General features: G+C 59.6%; 1 protein-coding gene across 1 annotated transcript; it reads right to left on the bottom strand.

Annotated features, from left to right (window-relative positions):
- Positions 1-1,624: 1,624 nt before the first annotated feature.
- LOC128978583 (vasoactive intestinal polypeptide receptor 1-like) lies at positions 1,625-17,635 on the bottom strand. The gene is made up of 13 exons (XM_054396526.1): positions 17,564-17,635; positions 12,932-13,055; positions 9,019-9,126; positions 7,831-7,940; positions 7,476-7,573; positions 6,696-6,828; positions 5,445-5,598; positions 4,869-4,929; positions 4,548-4,614; positions 4,363-4,454; positions 4,007-4,136; positions 2,456-2,497; positions 1,625-1,717 (listed from the first exon to the last, which is right to left on the bottom strand). Exons 1-13 carry the CDS (start codon positions 17,633-17,635, stop codon positions 1,625-1,627), a joined length of 1,284 nt encoding a protein of 427 aa, XP_054252501.1.
- Between the last annotated feature and the right edge of the window lie 1,281 nt (positions 17,636-18,916).

The following is an 18,916-nucleotide window of genomic DNA, read 5'->3' as shown; positions in this document are numbered from 1 at the left end:
AGCAGCAGGGGAGTTGAGCTGAGGGTCAGAACCCAGAGAAGCTCCTTTGCAGCTGCAGGAACCTGCAAGCCCTGCTGCTTGTCACAGCCCCTGGGCAAGAGCCAGCCCTGTCCTGGGCTGATGCCCAGCAGTGTGGGCAGCAGGGGCAGGGAGGGGATTCTGCCCTGAGACCTCCCCTGCAGTGCTGGGGCAGCTCTGGAGCCCTCAGCACAGCACAGACAGGGACCTGGTGCAGCAGGGCCAGAGGAGGCCACAGCAATGCTGGCAGGGCTGGAAGCCCTCTGCTGGGAGGCCAGGCTGAGAGAGTTGGGCTTGGGCAGCCTGGAGAGGAGAAGGCTCCATGGAGACCTTCTGGTGGCCTCTCAGTGCTTCAAGGGCCCAGCAGAAAGTTTTGGTGTGACAGGACAAGGGGGGATGATTGGAAAGTGGAAAAGGGAGATTGAGAGAGAAGGGAGAAATGTTTGACACTGAGGGTGCTGAGAGCCTGGCCCAGGCTGGGCAGAGAGCTGGGAGCTGCCCCATGGCTGGCACCAGTGCAGGGGAGGTTGTTTGGGGCTGTGAGCAACCTGCTGTGGTTGGGGCTGTCCCTGCTGGCTGCAGGGGGGTTGGACTGGCTGAGCTTTGGGACTCCCTTCCTATCCAAACCATTCCATGAATCTGTCAGATTCCCTCTGAACATCCCCAGCCCTGCTGCCATCTGAGGCTGTCTCTGCCTCACATCCCTGACAGAAGAACATCTTCCCTGCTGATGATGGAGAGAGATCTTCATCCAGCTGTGCTCTCCCATGGCTGCAGGCAGGGCTTTGTCTGGCAGCTGCTGTGGTCCTCTGGAGGCTTTCCTGGCTGCTGCTGCAGGATGATGCTGGCCCAGGGATGTTGTTTCTCAGGACACCTTCTACCCCATCTGGAATCGAGTCTGGGGCTCTGCTTGCCCCCCAGCACCTCCCTGTGAGGCCAGCTGGGATCTCTGGAGATCCTGCAGCCTGGCCAGGGGCCAAGGGCAGGCTGTTATTTAGGGAAGGCCGTGTGGCTCCACAGGGAGCTGGCAGCCCAGGAAGTGTGAGAGGCTCTGCTGGGATCAGGTGGCTCTGGTGGCAGGGATGTGGTGGGGCTGGGGGAGGCCAGGTTTGGGGAAAGGGCATCTGAGGCCACTCTCCCCCCTGGGCATGGCCTTTGCCAAGGCAGGGGCTCAGCCCAGGGTGGGTGAAGGATGCTCCTGGGGCTGAACAGGGCCAGGCTGCAGCACGGTGGTGTCAGCTCCAACCCAGAGGAGCCATGACACTAAAGCCCCTCTGGGACAGCCTGTGGTGCTCCATCTTGTGCTTTTCCTCCCCTTCCTCCTCCAGCTCCTCTCCATGGACCTGCCCAGTGCCTGGTTCCTCACCAAGCAGATACAAGAAGGACATTGAGGGGCTGGAGCCAGGTCCATGAAGAGCTTCCAGCACCTGAGCAGGCAGAGCCTTCCCCAGTGGCTGTTCACACCATGCCCTGAAGATGCCAGACCTGGGCAGAACCTACAAAATCCTTTTTATTGTGCTTCAGGGAGCATAGCTGAGGAGCTGCACCACCACCAGCACCATCCTTGAGGAAGCATTTCCCCCCCCAACCCCAGCTGCTGTCCTTGTCATGCTGTGAAGTCTTGAGTAACCAGGTTGAAGACATTGCTCTCCATGGACGACTGCCACTTACCCCAGTTCCTCTTGATCTCAGCCTGGACCTGAACCAACACCACAGACCACTGCTGGCACCCAGGGGTGCCCCCAGGACCAGGCAGAGTGGCAGGAACTGCATCCTGGCCTCACCAAGGCATTTGGGGTGCAAGAAGGTGCCCACAGGCATGGCTGTGCTCAAGCAATGCTCTTTGGGGGGCACCTTGAGTGGCCAAACCCTTGAGTGCCCAAACCCTTGGGTGCCCCCAGGACCAGGCAGAGTGGCAGGAACTGCATCCTGGCCTCACCAAGGCATTTGGGGTGCAAGAAGGTGCCCACAGGCATGGCTGTGCTCAAGCAGTGCTCTTTGGGGGGCACCTTGAGTGGCCAAACCCTTGAGTGCCCAAACCCTTGGGTGCCCACAGGCATGGCTCTGCTCAAGCAATGCTCTTTGGGGGGCACCTTGTGTGCCCAAACCCTTGGATGCCCACAGGCATGGCTGTGCTCATACAATGGCCATTGAGGGGCACCTTGTGTGCCCAAACCCTTGGCTGCCCACACCCTTGAGTGCCCAAACCCTTGGGTACCCACACCCTTGGGTGCCCATCAGGCATGGCTCTGCTCAAGCAATGCTCATTGGAGGGCACCTTGGGTCCCCAAACCCTTGGGTGCCCACAGGCATGGCTGTGCTCAAGCAATGCCCATTGGGGGGCACCTTGGCTGCCCACTCCCTTGGCTGCCCACACCCTTGGGTGCCCAGAGGTGTGGCTGTGTTGCCCAGGGGGTTGGGGGTGGGGGACACTCACCTCCCCATTCAGGAAGCAGTACAGCAGAGCCACCAGGAAGCCCTGGGAAGGACAGAGAGAGCAAAACTTCAGCTGAGGGAAGGGGATGGACCCCTCCATGCTCATCTACTGCCCTCACACCAAGAAGGAGCCCTCAGACCAAGGAAGACATTGAGGTGCTGGGGAAGGGTCTGGAGCAGAAGTCTTGTGAGCAGCAGCTGAGGGACCCCCCCCCAGGTCCCTCTCTGCCAGGAGGTTGGAGCCAGGTGGGGGTTGGTGTCTTCTCCCAAGAAATGAATAACAGGACAAGAGGAAATGACCTCAAATTGCACCAGAGGAGACCTGGGTTGGACTTGAGGAATAATTTCTTCCCCCAAAGGGTTGTCAAGGGCTGGGTCCAGGCTGCCCAAGGCAGTGGTGGAGTCCCCAACCCTCGTGGGGTTTCAAAGCTGTGGAGATGTGGTGCTGAGGGCCATGGTTTGGTGGTGCCCTGCCAGCTGGTTTCTTCTCCCAAGGAGCAAGTGACAGGACAAGAGAAAAGGCCTCAAGGTGCCCCCAGGGGAGCTTTAGGTTGGGCATTAGAAGAAAATTCTTCACTGAAAAGGTTCTCAAACTCTGGCACAGGCTGCCCAGGGAGGTGGTTGAGTGCCCATCCCTGGAGGGCTTTCCAAGCCATGGGGATGTGGTGCTGAGGGCCATGGTTTGGCACCAGCCTTGGCAGAGTGAGAGAATGGTTGGGCTGGATGATCTCAAGGCCTTTTCCAACCAACCCCATCCTGTGCTTCTGTTCCATGATCTGCTGCCTCGTGTAGCATCCTCCCACTCCTCTTTCCCCATCCCATGGGATCAGGGCAGGTTGTCTCACCAGACCACAACCCTTGGGCTTTGTCCTCACTGTCTGAGGGGTACCTGGGACACAGCCTTCTCCCCAAGGAGAGCACATCCTGGGAGCTCCTGGGGTGATGCTGGGAAGGGACAGGTTGGGTACCTGGGGAGCAGCTCTGGGCCCTCACTGCAGCAAGGATCTCGAGCTGCTGGAGCAGGTCCAGAGGAGAGTGGCCAGGCTGGGGAGGGGGCTGGAGGGAAAGGCTGATGAGGAGAGGCTGGGGGAGCTGGGGGTGTTCAGCCTGGAGAAGAGGAGACTCAGGGGGGACCTCATCACTCTCTACAACTACCTAAAAGGAAGTTGTAGTCTGGTGGGGGTCAGGCTCTGCTCCCAGGTGACCAGGGACAGGACAAGAGGGCATGGCCTGAAGCTGTGCCAGGGGAGGGTTAGGTTGGATGTTAGGAAGCACTTCCTGCCAGAAAGGCTGATTGGGCACTGGGATGGACTGCCCAGGGAGCTGGTGGAGTCCCCATCCCTGGAGGTCTTGAAGCCAAGCTTGGCTGTGGCACTTGGTGGCAGGGTCTGGCTGATGTGGTGGTGTTGGGTCAGAGGCTGCACTTGATGAGCTCAGAGCTCTTTTCCAGCCTCAGTGAGTCTGTGATTGCCTCTGGAGGTCCCTTCCAACCTCTAATGTCCTGTGGTACTGTGATGCTGTGACTTTGCCTCCCACCTCCCCTGGGCTGTACCTGGTAGGAGCCGAGGACCAGCTCGAAGTAGAGCCTGGGGGCCACGCCGGTGTGCTCGGGGAAGAGAGCAAAGACCACGTAGTGCACCCCGAAGAGAGGGATCAGGAGCAGTGTGGACTTGGTCAGCCTCCTGTGGACAGTGCTGGCATCAGCAGGGGCCTGCCTGCAGGAGCTGGTCCTGCTCCCTGCCCCACAAGCCCTTCCCAAGAGCTTGGTTTGAAGCCAGAGAGGTTTTCCGTACAAGGCAGGTCTTGGGGGATCCTCCTCTGTGCTCCTCCTGGGAAGGAGCCCTGCTACCCCCAAACCCCCAGAAATCAGGGGGAGGGGAGCTCCCCCCTGCCTGAGCTGCCTCTTACATGTACTGCTGCTTGTAGCTTTTGCTGATGTCTGGGGACCAGATCTTCTGTGCCAGCATCCTGGTGACGTTGAGGAAGATGAGGAAGTTCACCTGCCAGGGGAAGCTGCAGCTCAGGCTCTGCACAGACCTCCATGAAGATGGAGCCCCAGCTCTGGGGCCAGCATGCTCAGGGCAGATACTCACAAATATGGCCAGGAGGATGGGAGCTTTGATCAGCCACCAGTAGAGACTGCTGTGGTCATCCCAGCACCTGTGGGAGAGGAGAAGTGGCTCTGCCACCCACCTGCACCCTCTTAACCCAGGCCTTGCCCCTCCACCTCCCAGCCCCATTGGCACAGGGGGGCTTTGGGCCTCCCCAGAAGACAGGAGAAGCCTTTGAACAAAGAGCTGCACCACTTCTGCTCCCCCAGGAGTCTCCCAGGCAGGAGGTTTGTGCCCTGGGACCTGCATGGGGCACACACAGCCAGGCTGGCCTGGAGGAAGATGAGGAGTGGCTGCTCTTACCCATGGTTGTCATACTGCAGCCTGGTGAGCACCCACGTGCAGACTGTGAGCATGGGGACACCTGCAAGGACAGGAGCCAGGCAGGGATGTGGAGTCACCCTGGCTCCCTCAGTTGTCCCCATACCTCCCCTCCATCCCTGGAGCCCAGAATCACAGAATTGTCAGGGTTGGAAGGGACCTCAAGGCTCATACAGTCCCAACCCCCCTGCCATGGCCAGGGACACCTCACACCACAGCAGGTTGCTCACAGCCACCTCCAGCCTGGCTGCAAAACCCTCCAAGGATGAGGCTTCCACCACCTCCCTGGGCAACCTGTGCCAGTCTCTCACCACCCTCCTGGGGAAGAATTTCTTCCTCACACCCAATCTGAATCTCCCCACTTCCAGTTTTGCTCCATCCCCCCCAAGTCCTACCAGGAGGAACAGAACAAAACTAGGAGTAGATCTTAAAGGTCCTTCCCAACCTAGAAGGTTCTATGGTTCTGTGAAGTGATCCCCAAAGTGGTGCTTGCCCCCTGCCTGTGCCCTGGGACCCCCCTGCAGGGGGGGCTGATGTGCTGGGGAGCCCCACACTCACCCCAGCCGATGAGGATGTACCACCAGATGTAGCTCCTGTCAGAGGTGAAGGTGAGCAGCAGCAGGGTCTGCAGGTACAGGCCCTCCACCAGCAGCCAGTAGAAGTTGGCCAGCACTGAGTACTGGAAGAAGGTGATGGCTGCTTTGCAGCTCACCTGTGAGGAAGAGGATGATGATGATGGGGGAATGCTCAGCAGTGCTGGCTGGCATCAGGCCCTGCCCTGGAGACACAAGCCATGGTCCATCTCCCTGTCCACCCACAGGGGAGGAGACCACCTGTGATGGTCTCTCAGTGCAGCCCCAAGGCCATCACCTGCAGCATTTTTCTTTGCTCTGCCTGTGACCCTCATGGGAGGACCTTCAGAAGGTCTGTGGTGTCCAGAGTGCTGCACTCAGGGGTTGCTGTTGCCATGGACAACCCCGGATCTGCTGGGGGGCAAGATCTGTTTGCTCCTACCTGGTGCAGCCTCAATAATTCTGTGATAAAATCACAGAATGGGTTGGGTTGGAAGGGACCTCAAAGCTCAGCCAGTGCCAACCCCCTGCCATGGGCAGGGACACCTCCCCCCAGCCCAGGTTCCTCCAAGCTTCATCCAGCCTGGCCTTGAACACCTCCAGGGAGGGGACAGCCACAGCCTCCCTGGGCAACCTGTGCCAGGGTCTCCCCACCCTTACTCTAAACAATTTCTCCTCCATCTCTACTCTCAATCTCCCCTCTCCCAGCTCAAAGCCATCATCCCTCATCCTGTCACTCCCAGCCCTTGTCACAAGTCCCTCCCCAGCTCTCCTGGAGCCCCCTTCAGGTACTGGAAGGCTGCTCTGAGATCTCCCTGGAGCCTTCTCTTCTCCAGGCTGCACAGCTCCAACTCTCAGCCTGTCCTCAGATCATCTGTTTGTAAACATTGATCAGATCCCTCCTCAGTCTTCTCCAGGCTCACCATCCCCAGGGCTTTCATCCTGTCCTCACCATACAGATGTTCCAGAAGCTTCCTCATCCTTGTAGCCTCCCCTGGACTCTGTCCAGTGGTTCCCTGTCTCTCTTGAACTGGGAAGCCCAGAACAGCATCTCCAGAAGGAGACCCTCTCATGAACCTCCCGAGGTCCACCCACACCAGCCTTTCCTCCCCGGGGTCCATGGCCGTTCTCTCTCCCTGCTCTTTGCAGGAGCTAACCCTGCTGCAATTGCAGCCAGCTTCAGGCAGCCCTGCCCACGGTGCCCACTCCTGCAGGGTGCCAGGGCTCAGCTCCTCACCGTGGACATGGTGCAGTGGTCGGCGGAGGCGTCCGAGAAGAGGACGGAGTCCTTGACGAGCACAGCGACCCCACGCAGGATGAAGGAGCTGAAGAAGTGGATGTGGATGGAGTTCCTGGTGCAGTGCAGCTTCCTGGGGGAGGGAAAGGCTTTGCTGTGCCCAGGGAGGAGCAGAGAGAGCAGAGGAGGAGAGAGGCTGCTCCTTCGTGGTCATGGAATCACAGAATGGTCTGGGCTGGAAGGGAGCTCCAAAGGTCATCCTGTCCAAGCCCCCTGCAGGCAGCTGCTGGCCCCATGCCACCTGAGCCAGGACATCCTCCACTAGATCAGGGTGCTCAGAGCCTTGTTGAGCATCACCTTGAAGCCCCTCCAGGGGTGGGGACTCCACCACTGCCCTGGGCAGCCTGGACCAGGTCTTGACAACCCTTCTGGGGAAGAAATTGTTCCTCATGGCCAACCTAAACCTCCCCTGGAGCAGCTTGAGGATGTTTGCTCTTGCCCTATCTCTTGGCTCCTTGGGAGAAGAGACCAAGGCCCACCTGGCTCCAACCTCCTTCCAGGGAGCTGTACAGAAGGTCTCTCCTCATCCTCCTTTTCTCTGTTTCCCTCAGCTGCTCCTCCCCAGCCCTGTTCTCCAGACCCTTCAGCAGCTTCCTTGCCCTTCTTGCCCACTCCAGCACCTCAACGTCCTTCTTGTGCCAGGGATGGAGCCTGCTCAGGGAGGGATTTACCCTCCTCACACCTTCCCCTGCTCTCCAGCTGCAGCCCATGGAGCCCTACCTGAAGCAGCAGAAGATGCCAATGGCCAGGAACAGGGCAGCCAGGGACGTGGAGTAGCCACAGGTGTAAAGCACCTTCATGGTGACAAAATAGCCTTCCTGGAAGGGAAGGCACCAGCAGAGTGAGGCAGCATGGACTGGGAGTGCTGGTCTGTGCTGGGCAGGGAGGTCAGAAGGTGATGCCCCAACCCTTGCCCAGGCTGGGCTTGTGCCCATCCAAGCTCAGATCCCTCCAGGCAGCCCAGCAACAAGGCCAAGGCCAATGACATATCCCCAAGACCACCTTCAGTGCCCAAAGAGCATGGGGCAGGGTGGGGTAGGGGGGTGCTAGGGAGGGTCCTGGGGGTCCCACTGGCCTTGGCCTCGGTGTCATTGCTGCTGCTGCTCTCCTCCAGCTCGCAGGCAGTGTCGTAGGCAGGGCTGGGGGAGCTCCATCCTGACTCGGTGCAGTTCCTCTGGATCAGAGCTGCAGCAACAGGAAGGGATCTCAGGAGAGCCACAGGCATCACCTCTGCATCAGCACCCCCAAAATGTCCAGCACCAGCACCCTGCTCTCCAGGAGGCAGCCTGAAGCCCAGCACCCCAGCTGGGGCAGCAGCATGGTACCCACAGGGCCTGGCTGCCTCACCCATGCAGGTCACACCTCTGCCCTCTGCTGCCATGCCTGAAGGTGCCAGGAGAACCCAGGGCTGGGGGTGGCAGCATGAAGCCATGCAGTGAGATGGAGTTAAGGCTCAAAAGGGGTTTCTTTTTATCCTTCATCAGGCTTGTCCTGATCTGTTTCTGCCCTACAGCAAGGGTTTGCCAGCCCTCCAGTGCCAGGGAAGTGCTCAGGTGCCATGGGGCTCAGGTGCCATGGGGCCCAGCTGGCTGCTCTCCTTCACACTGCTGGAGGAGCAGCTCCTGCCCCAGGGGAGCAGCCAGCCCTGAGAGTGTCATCATCTTATGCTGCATCTTTGTGGCTTGGGGTGCTGAAGAACATTGGGCTGGGGAAAAGAGGGCACCAAGAAGCCTGGGGACTGTCCTTGTGTTTCCAGTTGGAGGAGGAGGTCCCCAAGTGCTCTGCCCACAGGAGATACTTGGTACTGGGTGCTGAAAGGGTGTCTGGGGACTTTCCTGGTGAGGCAGCATCCCACAGCCCTGCTTTTGCCCATCCCCTGGTGGGATTGCAGGAGATGCCCAGCATTTGGATGAGGCAGGAGCTGTGGCACCAGGGGAGAAGGGTTGAGGTGGCACCAAGGGGAAAAGATTGAGGTGGCACCAAGGGAAAGTGTTGAGTTGGCACCAGGGGGGAAGGGTTGAGGTGGCACCAAGGGGAAAGGGTTGAGGTGGCACCAGGGGGAAAGTGTTGAGGGGGCACCAAGGGGAAAGGGTTGAGGTGGCACCAGGGGGAAAGTGTTGAGGGGGCACCAAGGGGAAAGGGTTGAGGTGGCACCAGGGGGGAAGGGTTGAGGTGGCCCCAGGGGGGAAGGGTTGAGGTGGCCCCAGGGTCCCAGGCAGGCAGGCAGGGCTGGGTCCCAGGGGCTGCATTCAGAGCACTGCACCTTTGGACTTCTTGAAGATATGGAGGATGTCAGGGCAGGAGACGGCTCGGGACTGGCCGAGGGGCACAGCCCCCCAGCAGCTGACTCCATCCCAGTGGGTCAGGCAGCCTGGGGAGGGACAGAATCCCAGAATCAGTCACAGAATCAGCCAGGCTGGAAGAGACCTCCAAGATCCTCAAGTCCAACCAATCACCCAACCCTAACCAATCAACCAGACCATGGCACCAAGTGCCTCATCCAGGCTCTTCTTAAACACCTCCAGGGACATCAACCCCACCCCCTCCCTGGGCAGCACAGCCCAAGGGCAATCTCTCAGTCTGGGAAGAACTTCTTTAGGCTCAAGCCTAAACCTCCCCCTGCACAGCTTGAGACTGTGTCCTCTTGTTCTGGTGCTGCTTGCCTGGGAGCAGAGCCCAACCCCCACCTGGCTACAACCTCCCTGCAGGTAGTTGTAGACAGCAATGAGGTCTGCCCTGAGCCTCCTCTTCTCCAGGCTGAACACCCCCAGCTCCCTCAGCCTCTCCTCACAGGGCTGTGCTCCAGACCCCTCCCCAGCCTTGTTGCCCTTCTCTGGACACGTTCAAGTCTCTCAATGTCCTTCTTAAACAGAGGAGCCCAGAACTGGACACAGCACTCAAGGTGTGACCTAACCAGAGCTGAGCACAGGGCAGGATGAGTTCCCTGCTCCTGCTGGCCACACTGTTCCTGATGCAGGCCAGGATGCCATTGGCCTTCTTGGCCACCTGGGCACACTGCTGGCTCCTGTTCAGCTGCTGTCACCCAGCACCCCCAGGTCCCTCTCTGCCTGGCTGCTCTCAGCCACTCTGTCCCCAGCCTGGAGCACTGCCTGGGGTTGTTGTGGCCAATGTGTAGCACCTGGCTCTCAGTCTTGTTCAATCTCATGCCCCTGGACTCTGCCCATCTCTGCAGTCTGTCCAGGTCCCTCTGCAGAGCCTCCTACCCTCTAACAGATCAGTTCCTGCCCCCAACTTGGTGTCATCTGCACACTTACTGATGATGAACTCAATTCCCTTGTCCAGATCAGCAATAAAGATATTGAACAGGATCGAGCCCAGCACTGATCCCTGGGGGAATCACTGATCCTGACAGGAGGCAAGAGACATGCTGGGGGCACCCCCCGAGCCCCCTGTGCCCAGGCACAGCCCAGGCTGTAAGGGGAGAGCAGAGAGCAGCAGCCACCTGAGCTGTCCCCACACAGGAATCAGCAGCATCCTGCCCCCCTCCTCTGGAATGGCCTCCCCCAGCTCCCACTGCTCCTTTTAGGCCCACAGTGAAGAGGGGAACTGGAATTGCATCAGACCCAGAGCTCCTGCAAGGAGACCCTGAGGGCTGTGGGGAAGGTTGAGACTTCATCAGAGAGGCACAGAATGGTGCTGGTTGGAGGAGACCTTTCAGATCCTCCAGCCCAGCCATTCCCTAGCTCTGCCAAGGCTGGGGCTAAGCCATGGCCCTCAGCACCACATCCCTGCAGCTTTTCAACACCTCCAGGGATGGGGATTCAACCACCTCCCTGGGCAGCCTGTGCCAGCCTTTGAGAACCCTTCCAGTCAAGAAGTTTCTTCTAATACCCAACCCAAGCCTCCCCTGGGCACACCTGAGGACCCTTTCTCTTGCCCTTGGTTGAAGAGACCATCCCCAACCTGGCCCCAACCTCCTTCCAGGGAGTTGTAGAAAGCCAAAAGGTCTCCCCTCAGCCTCCTTTCCTCCAGGTTGAACCACCCCAGCTCCCAGTGGCATCTAAAATAATGCAGGTTTGTGCTGGCTTCCTGCACCCATCAGCCAGGTGGCCCAGCTGAGCACTTCTGAACTTCCCTCTGCTCTGCTGAGACCTGCCCTGGAGCATTGCATCCAGCTCTGGAGTCCTCAAGACAGGAAGGACAAGGACCTGATGGAGTGAACCCAGAGGAGGCCAGGAAAATGCTCAGGGGGTTGGAGCAGCTCTGCTACAAGGACAGGCTGAGGGAGCTGGGGGTGTGCAGCCTGGAGGAGGGGAGGCTCCAGGGAGACCTTAGAGCAGCCTTCCAGTGCCTGGGGAGGGCTACAAGGAGGCTGCAGAGGAACTGTTTGCAGAGGCCTGCAGGGACAGGAGGAGAGGCAAGGGTTTGAAATGACAGAGGAGCAGATTTAGCTTCTGTAGTAAATATTCACAACAGCTTGGATGCTATAAACGAGTTCTGCACCATGAGGGTGGTGTAAGACTACAATAGGGTGGCCCAGGGAGGCAGCTGAGACCCTCAGCCCTGGAGGTATTCAAGGTGAAGCTCAGCAAGGCTCTGAGCAACCTGATCTAGTGGAGGATGTCCCTGCTGGCTGCAGGGGGGTTGGACTGGGTGAGCTTTGGAGGTCCCTTCCAGCCCAGCCCGTGCAATGATTCCATGATTCCAGCACAAAAGGAGAGGAACAGGGGAGAGCACTGCAGGACTTGCTGGAGAGGGACTGGCTTGAGGCTGCTTTGCTTCTCCCTGCAGCACTAAGTCCAGCTTTAAATGACTCTCCAGTTGCCTTGGTAATGAGCACAGCTGAGCAGGTTTGGGGTCAGGAAGAAGCAGAGCTGCAGCACAGCCAGGATGAGCCAGGGGCATCCTGCTTCCAGGACAGCTCTCCTTGGACATGGACATTTTTAACCTGCTGGCTGAACATCAGCAACCTGCAGCTGCTCCCAGGCAGGGAGCCTGCACTCAGACAAATCTCAGGAGACCTCTCTGATGTTTAGATTGGATGTTAGGAAGAAATTCTTCACAGTGCACGTGGCAGGGTGTGGGGGGGTGTGTGTGTTTGTGTGTGTGTGCAATTAGGTGATCTTCAAGGTCCCTTCCAACCTAACCCAGTTTGTGTCCATTGCCCCTCGTCCTGTCACTGAGCACCTGCAGCTGGGTCAAGGCAATCCCAGGCACAAATCCAGGCTGGGCAGGGACTGGCTGGAAAGCAGCCCTGAGGAGAGGGACTTGGGGGTGCTGGGGGATGAGAAGCTCACCAGGAGCCAGCAGTGAGCACTTGCAGCCCAGAGAGCCAAGCAGAGCCTGGGCTGCATCAGGAGAAGTGTGGCCAGCAGGGCCAGGGAGGGGATTCTCCCCCTCTGCTCCACTGTGGTGAGACCCCACCTGGAGTACTGCATCCAGTTCTGGAGCCTCTGTTCCAAGAGGGACATGGACATGCTGGAAGGTGTCCAGAGAAGGGCCACCAGGATGAGCAGAGGGCTGGAGCTGCTCTGCTCTGAGGACAGACTGAGAGAGTTGGGGCTGTTCAGTCTGGAGAAGAGAAGGCTCTGAGGTGACCTTCTTGTGGCCTTCCAGGATCTGAAGGGGGCTCCAAGAAAGCTGGGGAGGGACTTTTTAGGCTGTCAGGGAGTGACAGGACTGGGGGGAATGGAATAAAGCTGGAAGTGGGGAGATTCAGACTGGATGTGAGGAAGAAGTTCTTCCCCATGAGAGTGGTGAGAGCCTGGAATGGGTTGTGCAGGGAGGTGGTTGAGGCCCCATCCCTGGAGGTGTTTAAGGCCAGGCTGGATGAGGCTCTGGCCAGCCTGCTGTAGTGTGAGGTGTCCCTGGGCACGGCAGGGGGGTTGGAACTGGCTGAGCCTTGAGGTCCCTTCCAACCCTGACTGATTCTATGAGTCTATGATTCTATGATGAGTCTATGATATGCCACCAGTCTGAGGGCATTCACCCCCTGTTGGCACCCCCCCAGCCCACCTGTGCCCTACCCAGCCCCTCTCTGCCTTCAGCACCATTTCTGGGGGCTCTCCAGGGATGTTCCTCACCCTTGGCTCAGGGCTGCTCTCCATTGCCTCTCTGGCCTCCCAGCCATGGATCCCACTCCAAAGCCCCCCTCAGCCAACCTCCCACTGCCCCTGGGAGCTGAGCCCTGGGCTTGGTGGGCAGCTGGCACTCACCCTGCTGCCTGGGGGGCCCAGGGGAGGCTGGTGTTTGGCTTTCCCTCCTGATAATCTCCAGACAGTCAGCCTCTTGCTGTTGGAAGTGGAGGATGATGGAGCAGTCAGGATGTGTCGCCTGCACCTTGGGAGGAGGGGAAGCATAAGAAGGACATTGAGCATCCCCCAGCTTGAGAAGGACCTGGAGCTGCTGGAGAGGGTCCAGAGGGGGCCTCAAAGATGGTCAGAGGGCTGGAGAACCTCCCCCATGGGGACAGCCTGCAGGAGTTGTGGCTGTTCAGCCTGGAGAAAAGAAGGCTCCAGGGAGACCTCAGAGGCAAGAGGGGATCCTGCAGTGAGCACTGGATCTGCCTCCCCTAGTCCTTGCTGGGAAGAGATCTGATGTTCACAGAGCTGTGGAGGCTGCAAGAGACCTCTGAGATCATCAAGTCCAACCTCTCACCCAGAGCTCACAATTCCACCTCTGCTGCTCAGCCTCTACCACTCAACCACAGCCCTCAGCACCACATCCATGCAGCTTTTAAACACCTCCAGGGATGGTGACTCCACCACCCCCCTGGGCAGCCTGGGACAGCCTTTGAGAACCCTTTCTGTGACAAACTTTCTCCTAATGTCCAACCTAAACCTCCCCTGGGACACCTTGAGGCTCTTTCCTCTTGTTTTACCCTTTGCTAGCTGGGAGACCAACCCCACCTGACCCCAACCTCCTTTCAGGCAGCTGTAGAGAGCAATGAGCTCTCCCCTCAGCCTCCTCTTCTCCAGACTAACCAGCCCCAGGTCCCTCAGGTGCTGCTCCCCAGCCCTGTTCTGCAGGGTGAGGGACCAGGCTGGCCACCAGGTGGGCAAAATGCACTGCCAGAGATTCATTAGGGGCCACAATTCCCTCACCCCCTGGGGACAGTCCTGTCAGACAGGAGGAGATCCTGCAGTGAGCACTGGATCTGCCTCCCCTAGTCCTTGCTGGGAAGAGATCTGATGTTCACAGAGCTGTGGAGGCTGCAAGAGACCTCTGAGATCATCAAGTCCAACCTCTCACCCAGAGCTCACAATTCCACCTCTGCTGCTCAGCCTCTGCCACTCAACCACAGCCCTCAGCACCACATCCATGCAGCTTTTAAACACCTCCAGGGATGGTGACTCCACCACCCCCCCGGGGAGCCTGGGGCAGTGCCTGAGAACCCTTGCTGGGATGAAATCTTTCCTAACATCCAAGCCCAGGCTCCCCTGGCCCAAAGGACTGGGGGCAAAAGGGCAGATTTCGGGGAAGTGGTTGAAGAAGAGAGCCCTGCCCTGGGCTGGCTGTGCTGATATTGGAGCAGCATTTCCTGGTGTGTGCAGCAGGCTCTGGGGAGCAGCATGCAGGGCAAAAGGGCCTGATGGAGCTGCTCAGGCAGCTTCACTTGGGGGAACTTGCTGGATTTGGGGGTAGGACAGCAGCAGGGAACAATGAGCCTCCACCCAGTGTCACTCTGGTGTGCAGCAGGCTGGGCTCCTGAGGTCATTGCAGTAGCTGAAGGAGGCTCCAGGAGAGCTGGAGAGGGACTTTGGACAAGGGATGGGAGTGCCAGGATGAGGGATGATGGCTTTGAGCTGGGAGAGGAGAGATGGAGACTGGAGAGGAGGAAGAAATTCATGACAGTGAGGGTGGGGAGAGACTGGCACAGGTTGCCCAGGGAGGCTGTGGCTGTCCCCTGCCTGGAGGTGTTCAAGACCAGGCTGGATGAGGCCTTGAGCAGCCTGGGCTGGGGGGAGGGGTCCCTGCCCATGGCAGGAGGTTGGCACTGGGTGAGCTTTGAGGTCCCTTCCAACCCAACCCATTCCATGACTGCAGGAAAGGGCAGAGATGAGGATGCTGGGCAGTAAGTGCCCAGAGCAGGCAGGGCTCCAGCAGAGCCTATCTGCAGAGAGGGGCTTTGGCCCTTGACATTTCCTTAGCTCTCTGCTGTTTGCCTTGTAAACACCACTGAGAACCAGCAAGATCACTTCCAGCTCCCTCCAGAGGTGTCTGGTGCTCCAGGCCACTGCTCCACCAAGGTGCAGAGGAGCTGAGCTCAGAGGTGGAGCAGCCAACCCCAAGAGCTCTGGCAGAGATGAGCAAGTTCAAGCCCTGAGCATGGAACCACCTCATGAGAGGTTTAAAAGCCTCTTGGGGCATGTCTGATCCTTCCCCTGCTGGATGTGGTTTTGCTCCTGGTCAAGCTGCTGGATTTTAATAGGAGACATCAGAGCAGCTCTGTGAAGAGCAAAGGCTGAGAGCCCTGGGGCTGAGGGCCTGCAGAAGAGCAGCCCCAGAGGGGAGCTGAGCAATGCTCAGCAAGAGCTAAAGGCTGGGGGGCAAGAGGCTGGGGCCAGACTCTGCTCAGTGGTGCCCAGGGACAGGACAAGGGGCAATAGGTACAAACCTGATGTGCCTCAGTTTCCCCTTCTGGGAAGGAGCTTGATTCCATCACTTTCCTTATAAAACCCTCAAAGCCTCCAGCACTCCCTTGTCCCTGTTTTGTATCCTTTTTTCCCTTCCCCTTTTCCCTTCCCCTTTTCCCTTCCCCTTTTCCCTTCCCCTTTTCCCTTCCCCTTTTCCCTTCCCCTTTTCCCTTCCCATTTTCCCTTCCCTTCCCTTCCCTTCCCTTCCCTTCCCTTCCCTTCCCTTCCCTTCCCTTCCCTTCCCTTCCCTTCCCTTCCCTTCCCTTCCCTTCCCTTCCCTTCCCTTCCCTTCCCTTCCCTTCCCTTCCCTTCCCCTTTTCCCTTCCCCTTTTCCCTTCCCCTTTTCCCTTCCCTTCCCTTCCCTTCCCTTCCCTTCCCTTCCCTTCCCTTCCCTTCCCTTCCCTTCCCTTCCCTTCCCTTCCCTTCCCTTTCCCTCCCCTCCTCTCCTCCTTCTCCCCCTTTCTTTTTCCTTTCCTTTCTCCCCTTCCCTTTCTTTCCCTTTCCTTTTCCTCTCCACATGAGCTGAAGGCCTTGCAGAGTGAGGCAGCCCCAGGAGGAATCCTCCACATTGCAGAGGGAGGTGGATCCCAATCCCTCTCCCACCAGATCCCTCCACTTCCTGGCACATGCCATGGAGCAACTTGGCCAAGTCCAGCCTGGCTTTGGCTGCTTGCTCCAGCAGCTCCACTGCTCCTTGTGCCCTCTGTGTTGCAGCAGGGGCTTGGTGCCAGCTGTCCCTGAGGGTCTGCCCACCTATGGGGGCACCCCAGGGATGGTCCTTGCCCCCTGCTCCCTCCACCAGCCCAGCCTCCAGCCTGCTCCTCCAGGCCCTTGGGGGCTGAGGCTCCTTTGAGGCTCACAGGAGGGTGTGGGTGAAGCCCCCAGCAGCACCCCTGTGAGGAAGGAGGGGACAGTCCCCAGGGCAGGGCAAACCAGGGTCACCCTCCCTGGGGATGCCCACGAGCAGCTCCTGGAGCTGGAGCCCTCTGGAGCTTTCCTGGCTGCCCTGTGCCAGGCTCAGCCCCTCCCCCCCTGCCTCCAAACCCTCCTCAGAACCTGGAGGAAAGCATCCAGAGGGGGCAGAGGAGCTGGCAGCTCCAGGGCTGTGCCTTGGTGTCACCAGCACAAGGGATGGGCACAGGGTTGGTGTCACCCCTGGGTATGGCAGCACAAGGGATGGGCACAGGGCTGGTGTCACCCCTGGGTATGGCAGCACAAGGGATGGGCACAGGGTTGGTGTCACCTCTGGGTATGGCAGCACAAGGGATGGGCACAGGATTGGTGTCACCCCTGGGTATGGCAGCACAAGGGATGGGCACAGGGCTGGTGTCACCCCTGGGTATGGCAGCACAAGGGATGGGCACAGGGTTGGTGTCACCTCTGGGTATGGCAGCACAAGGGATGGGCACAGGGTTGGTGTCACCCCTGGGTATGGCAGCACAAGGGATGGGCACAGGGTTGGTGTCACCTCTGGGTATGGCAGCACAAGGGATGGGCACAGGATTGGTGTCACCCCTGGGTATGGCAGCACAAGGGATGGGCACAGGGTTGGTGTCACCCCTGGGTATGGCAGCACAAGGGATGGGCACAGGGTTGGTGTCACCCCTGGGTATGGCAGCACAAGGGATGGGCACAGGGCTGGTGTCACCCCTGGGTATGGCAGCACAGGGGATGGGCACAGGGTTGGTGTCACCCCTGGGTATGGCAGCACAAGGGATGGGCACAGGGTTGGTGTCACCCCTGGGTATGGCAGCACAAGGGATGGGCACAGGGCTGGTGTCACCCCTGGGTATGGCAGCACAAGGGATGGGCACAGGGCTGGTGTCACCCCTGGGTATGGCAGCACAAGGGATGGGCACAGGGCTGGTGTCACCCCTGGGTATGGCAGCACAAGGGATGGGCACAGGATTGGTGTCACCCCTGGGTATGGCAGCACAAGGGATGGGCACAGGGCTGGTGTCACCCCTGGGTATGGCAGCACAAGGGATGGGCACAGGGTTGGTGTCACCCCCGGGTCTGACATCATGAGGGGTGGGCACAGGTTTGGGGACAGGGATGGGAACATATCTGGGGAGTCCTGACCCATGGGCAGGGCTGCAGGCAGTGCCCCAGGGCTGGGGGCACCCCGGGGTCCTGTCACAGGCAGGGGCTCACTGTGGTCACTGCCCACCCGCTCCCCACCATGGCTCCCCCTCTCCCAGGGACACTCACCTGCAGCATCAGGAGTGTGAGCAGCAGGACCAGCAGCTTGCAGGTGCTGGGGGGCTTCCATGGGACCCCCATGGCTGGAACCAACTCTGTGCTGTCCTGTCCGGGGGTGCCCAGGCTCAGTCCCTGCGCGGCTGGGGCCAGCCCAGCTCCTCCTGCATGGGGGTTGGGAGGGGTCGCACCGGGACCCCAGCCCCCAGGGGTGACCCCTCAGCCTCCACCCCTCCCCACACTTCCCTGCTTCTCCCCTGCTCCTGCCTCCCTCCAGGCCCCTCCAGGAGTCTCTTCCCAGCGGGTGCTCAGCTCCACTGGGATGGTCCTGACGCTGTCCCTGTGCCCACCCGGCTCCGGCTGTCCCTGCCCAGTGCCGCTGGGCTCTGTCTCTGCCAGGCTGAATGTCAGAGCTCCTGGTGCTGGGAATACTGCAAGCTCCTCCCTCCGCTCCCCCTCCCCACACAGAGGGCTGGATGCGAGGAGCAGCACAAGGAGGGGCACCTCAGCCTGGCACTGCCCACTTTGGCTCCCAGTACTTCCTCACCTGCTCCCTGCAGGGGCCTGGGACCACCCAGCTGAGCCCGGGGGGAGCACGGAGCCCTCTTGCCTGCTCCTTGGATGCTGCTGAGCTGGAAACTGCTGGCTGAAGGCTGAGGGCAGTGAGGGTGCAGGATGGGGTGCAGGGAAGGGTCGCCTGGCTTGCTCTGTGCAGGATCTGGGACTATAGGAGGGTAGAGAGCTCAAAGGTGGTGCTGTGGCGTGTGGTGGTGCTGTGATTGTGCACACACAGGTGTGCAGACCCTTGCCCTGGCACCTGTGTGTGTGCCTGGCCACAAGCAGGCACATGGGGTGGGGGCAGTTGGGCTCTTTCAAGCCCTGCTTGGGTGGCAGGGTCTGGTGACCCCAGCACCACTGCCCACCCCCATCTCATCCCCATCCCCAGTTCCACCCCCATCTCATCCCCATCCCCAGTTCCATCCCCATCCCATCCCCATCCCAGTCCCATCCCCAGTTCCATCCCCATCCCATCCCCATCCCCAGTTCCATCCCCATCCCATCCCCATCACATCCCCATCCCCATCTCATCCCCATCTCATCCCCAGTTCCATCCCCATCTCATCCCCATCCCCAGTTCCACCCCCATCCCATCCCCATCCCCATCCCATCCCCATCCCCAGTTCCACCCCCATCCCATCCCCATCCCCAGTTCCATCCCCATCCCATCCCCATCCCCAGTTCCACCCCCATCCCATCCCCATCCCCAGTTCCATCCCCATCCCATCCCCATCCCCAGTTCCATCCCCCATCCCATCCCCATCCCCAGTTCCATCCCCATCCCATCCCCATCCCCATCTCATCCCC

This window comes from Indicator indicator, chromosome 37, assembly GCF_027791375.1.
Source record: "Indicator indicator isolate 239-I01 chromosome 37, UM_Iind_1.1, whole genome shotgun sequence".
In the NCBI taxonomy this organism is placed as follows: Eukaryota; Metazoa; Chordata; class Aves; order Piciformes; family Indicatoridae; genus Indicator; species Indicator indicator.
This window is presented reverse-complemented; position numbering and strand designations above follow the sequence as displayed.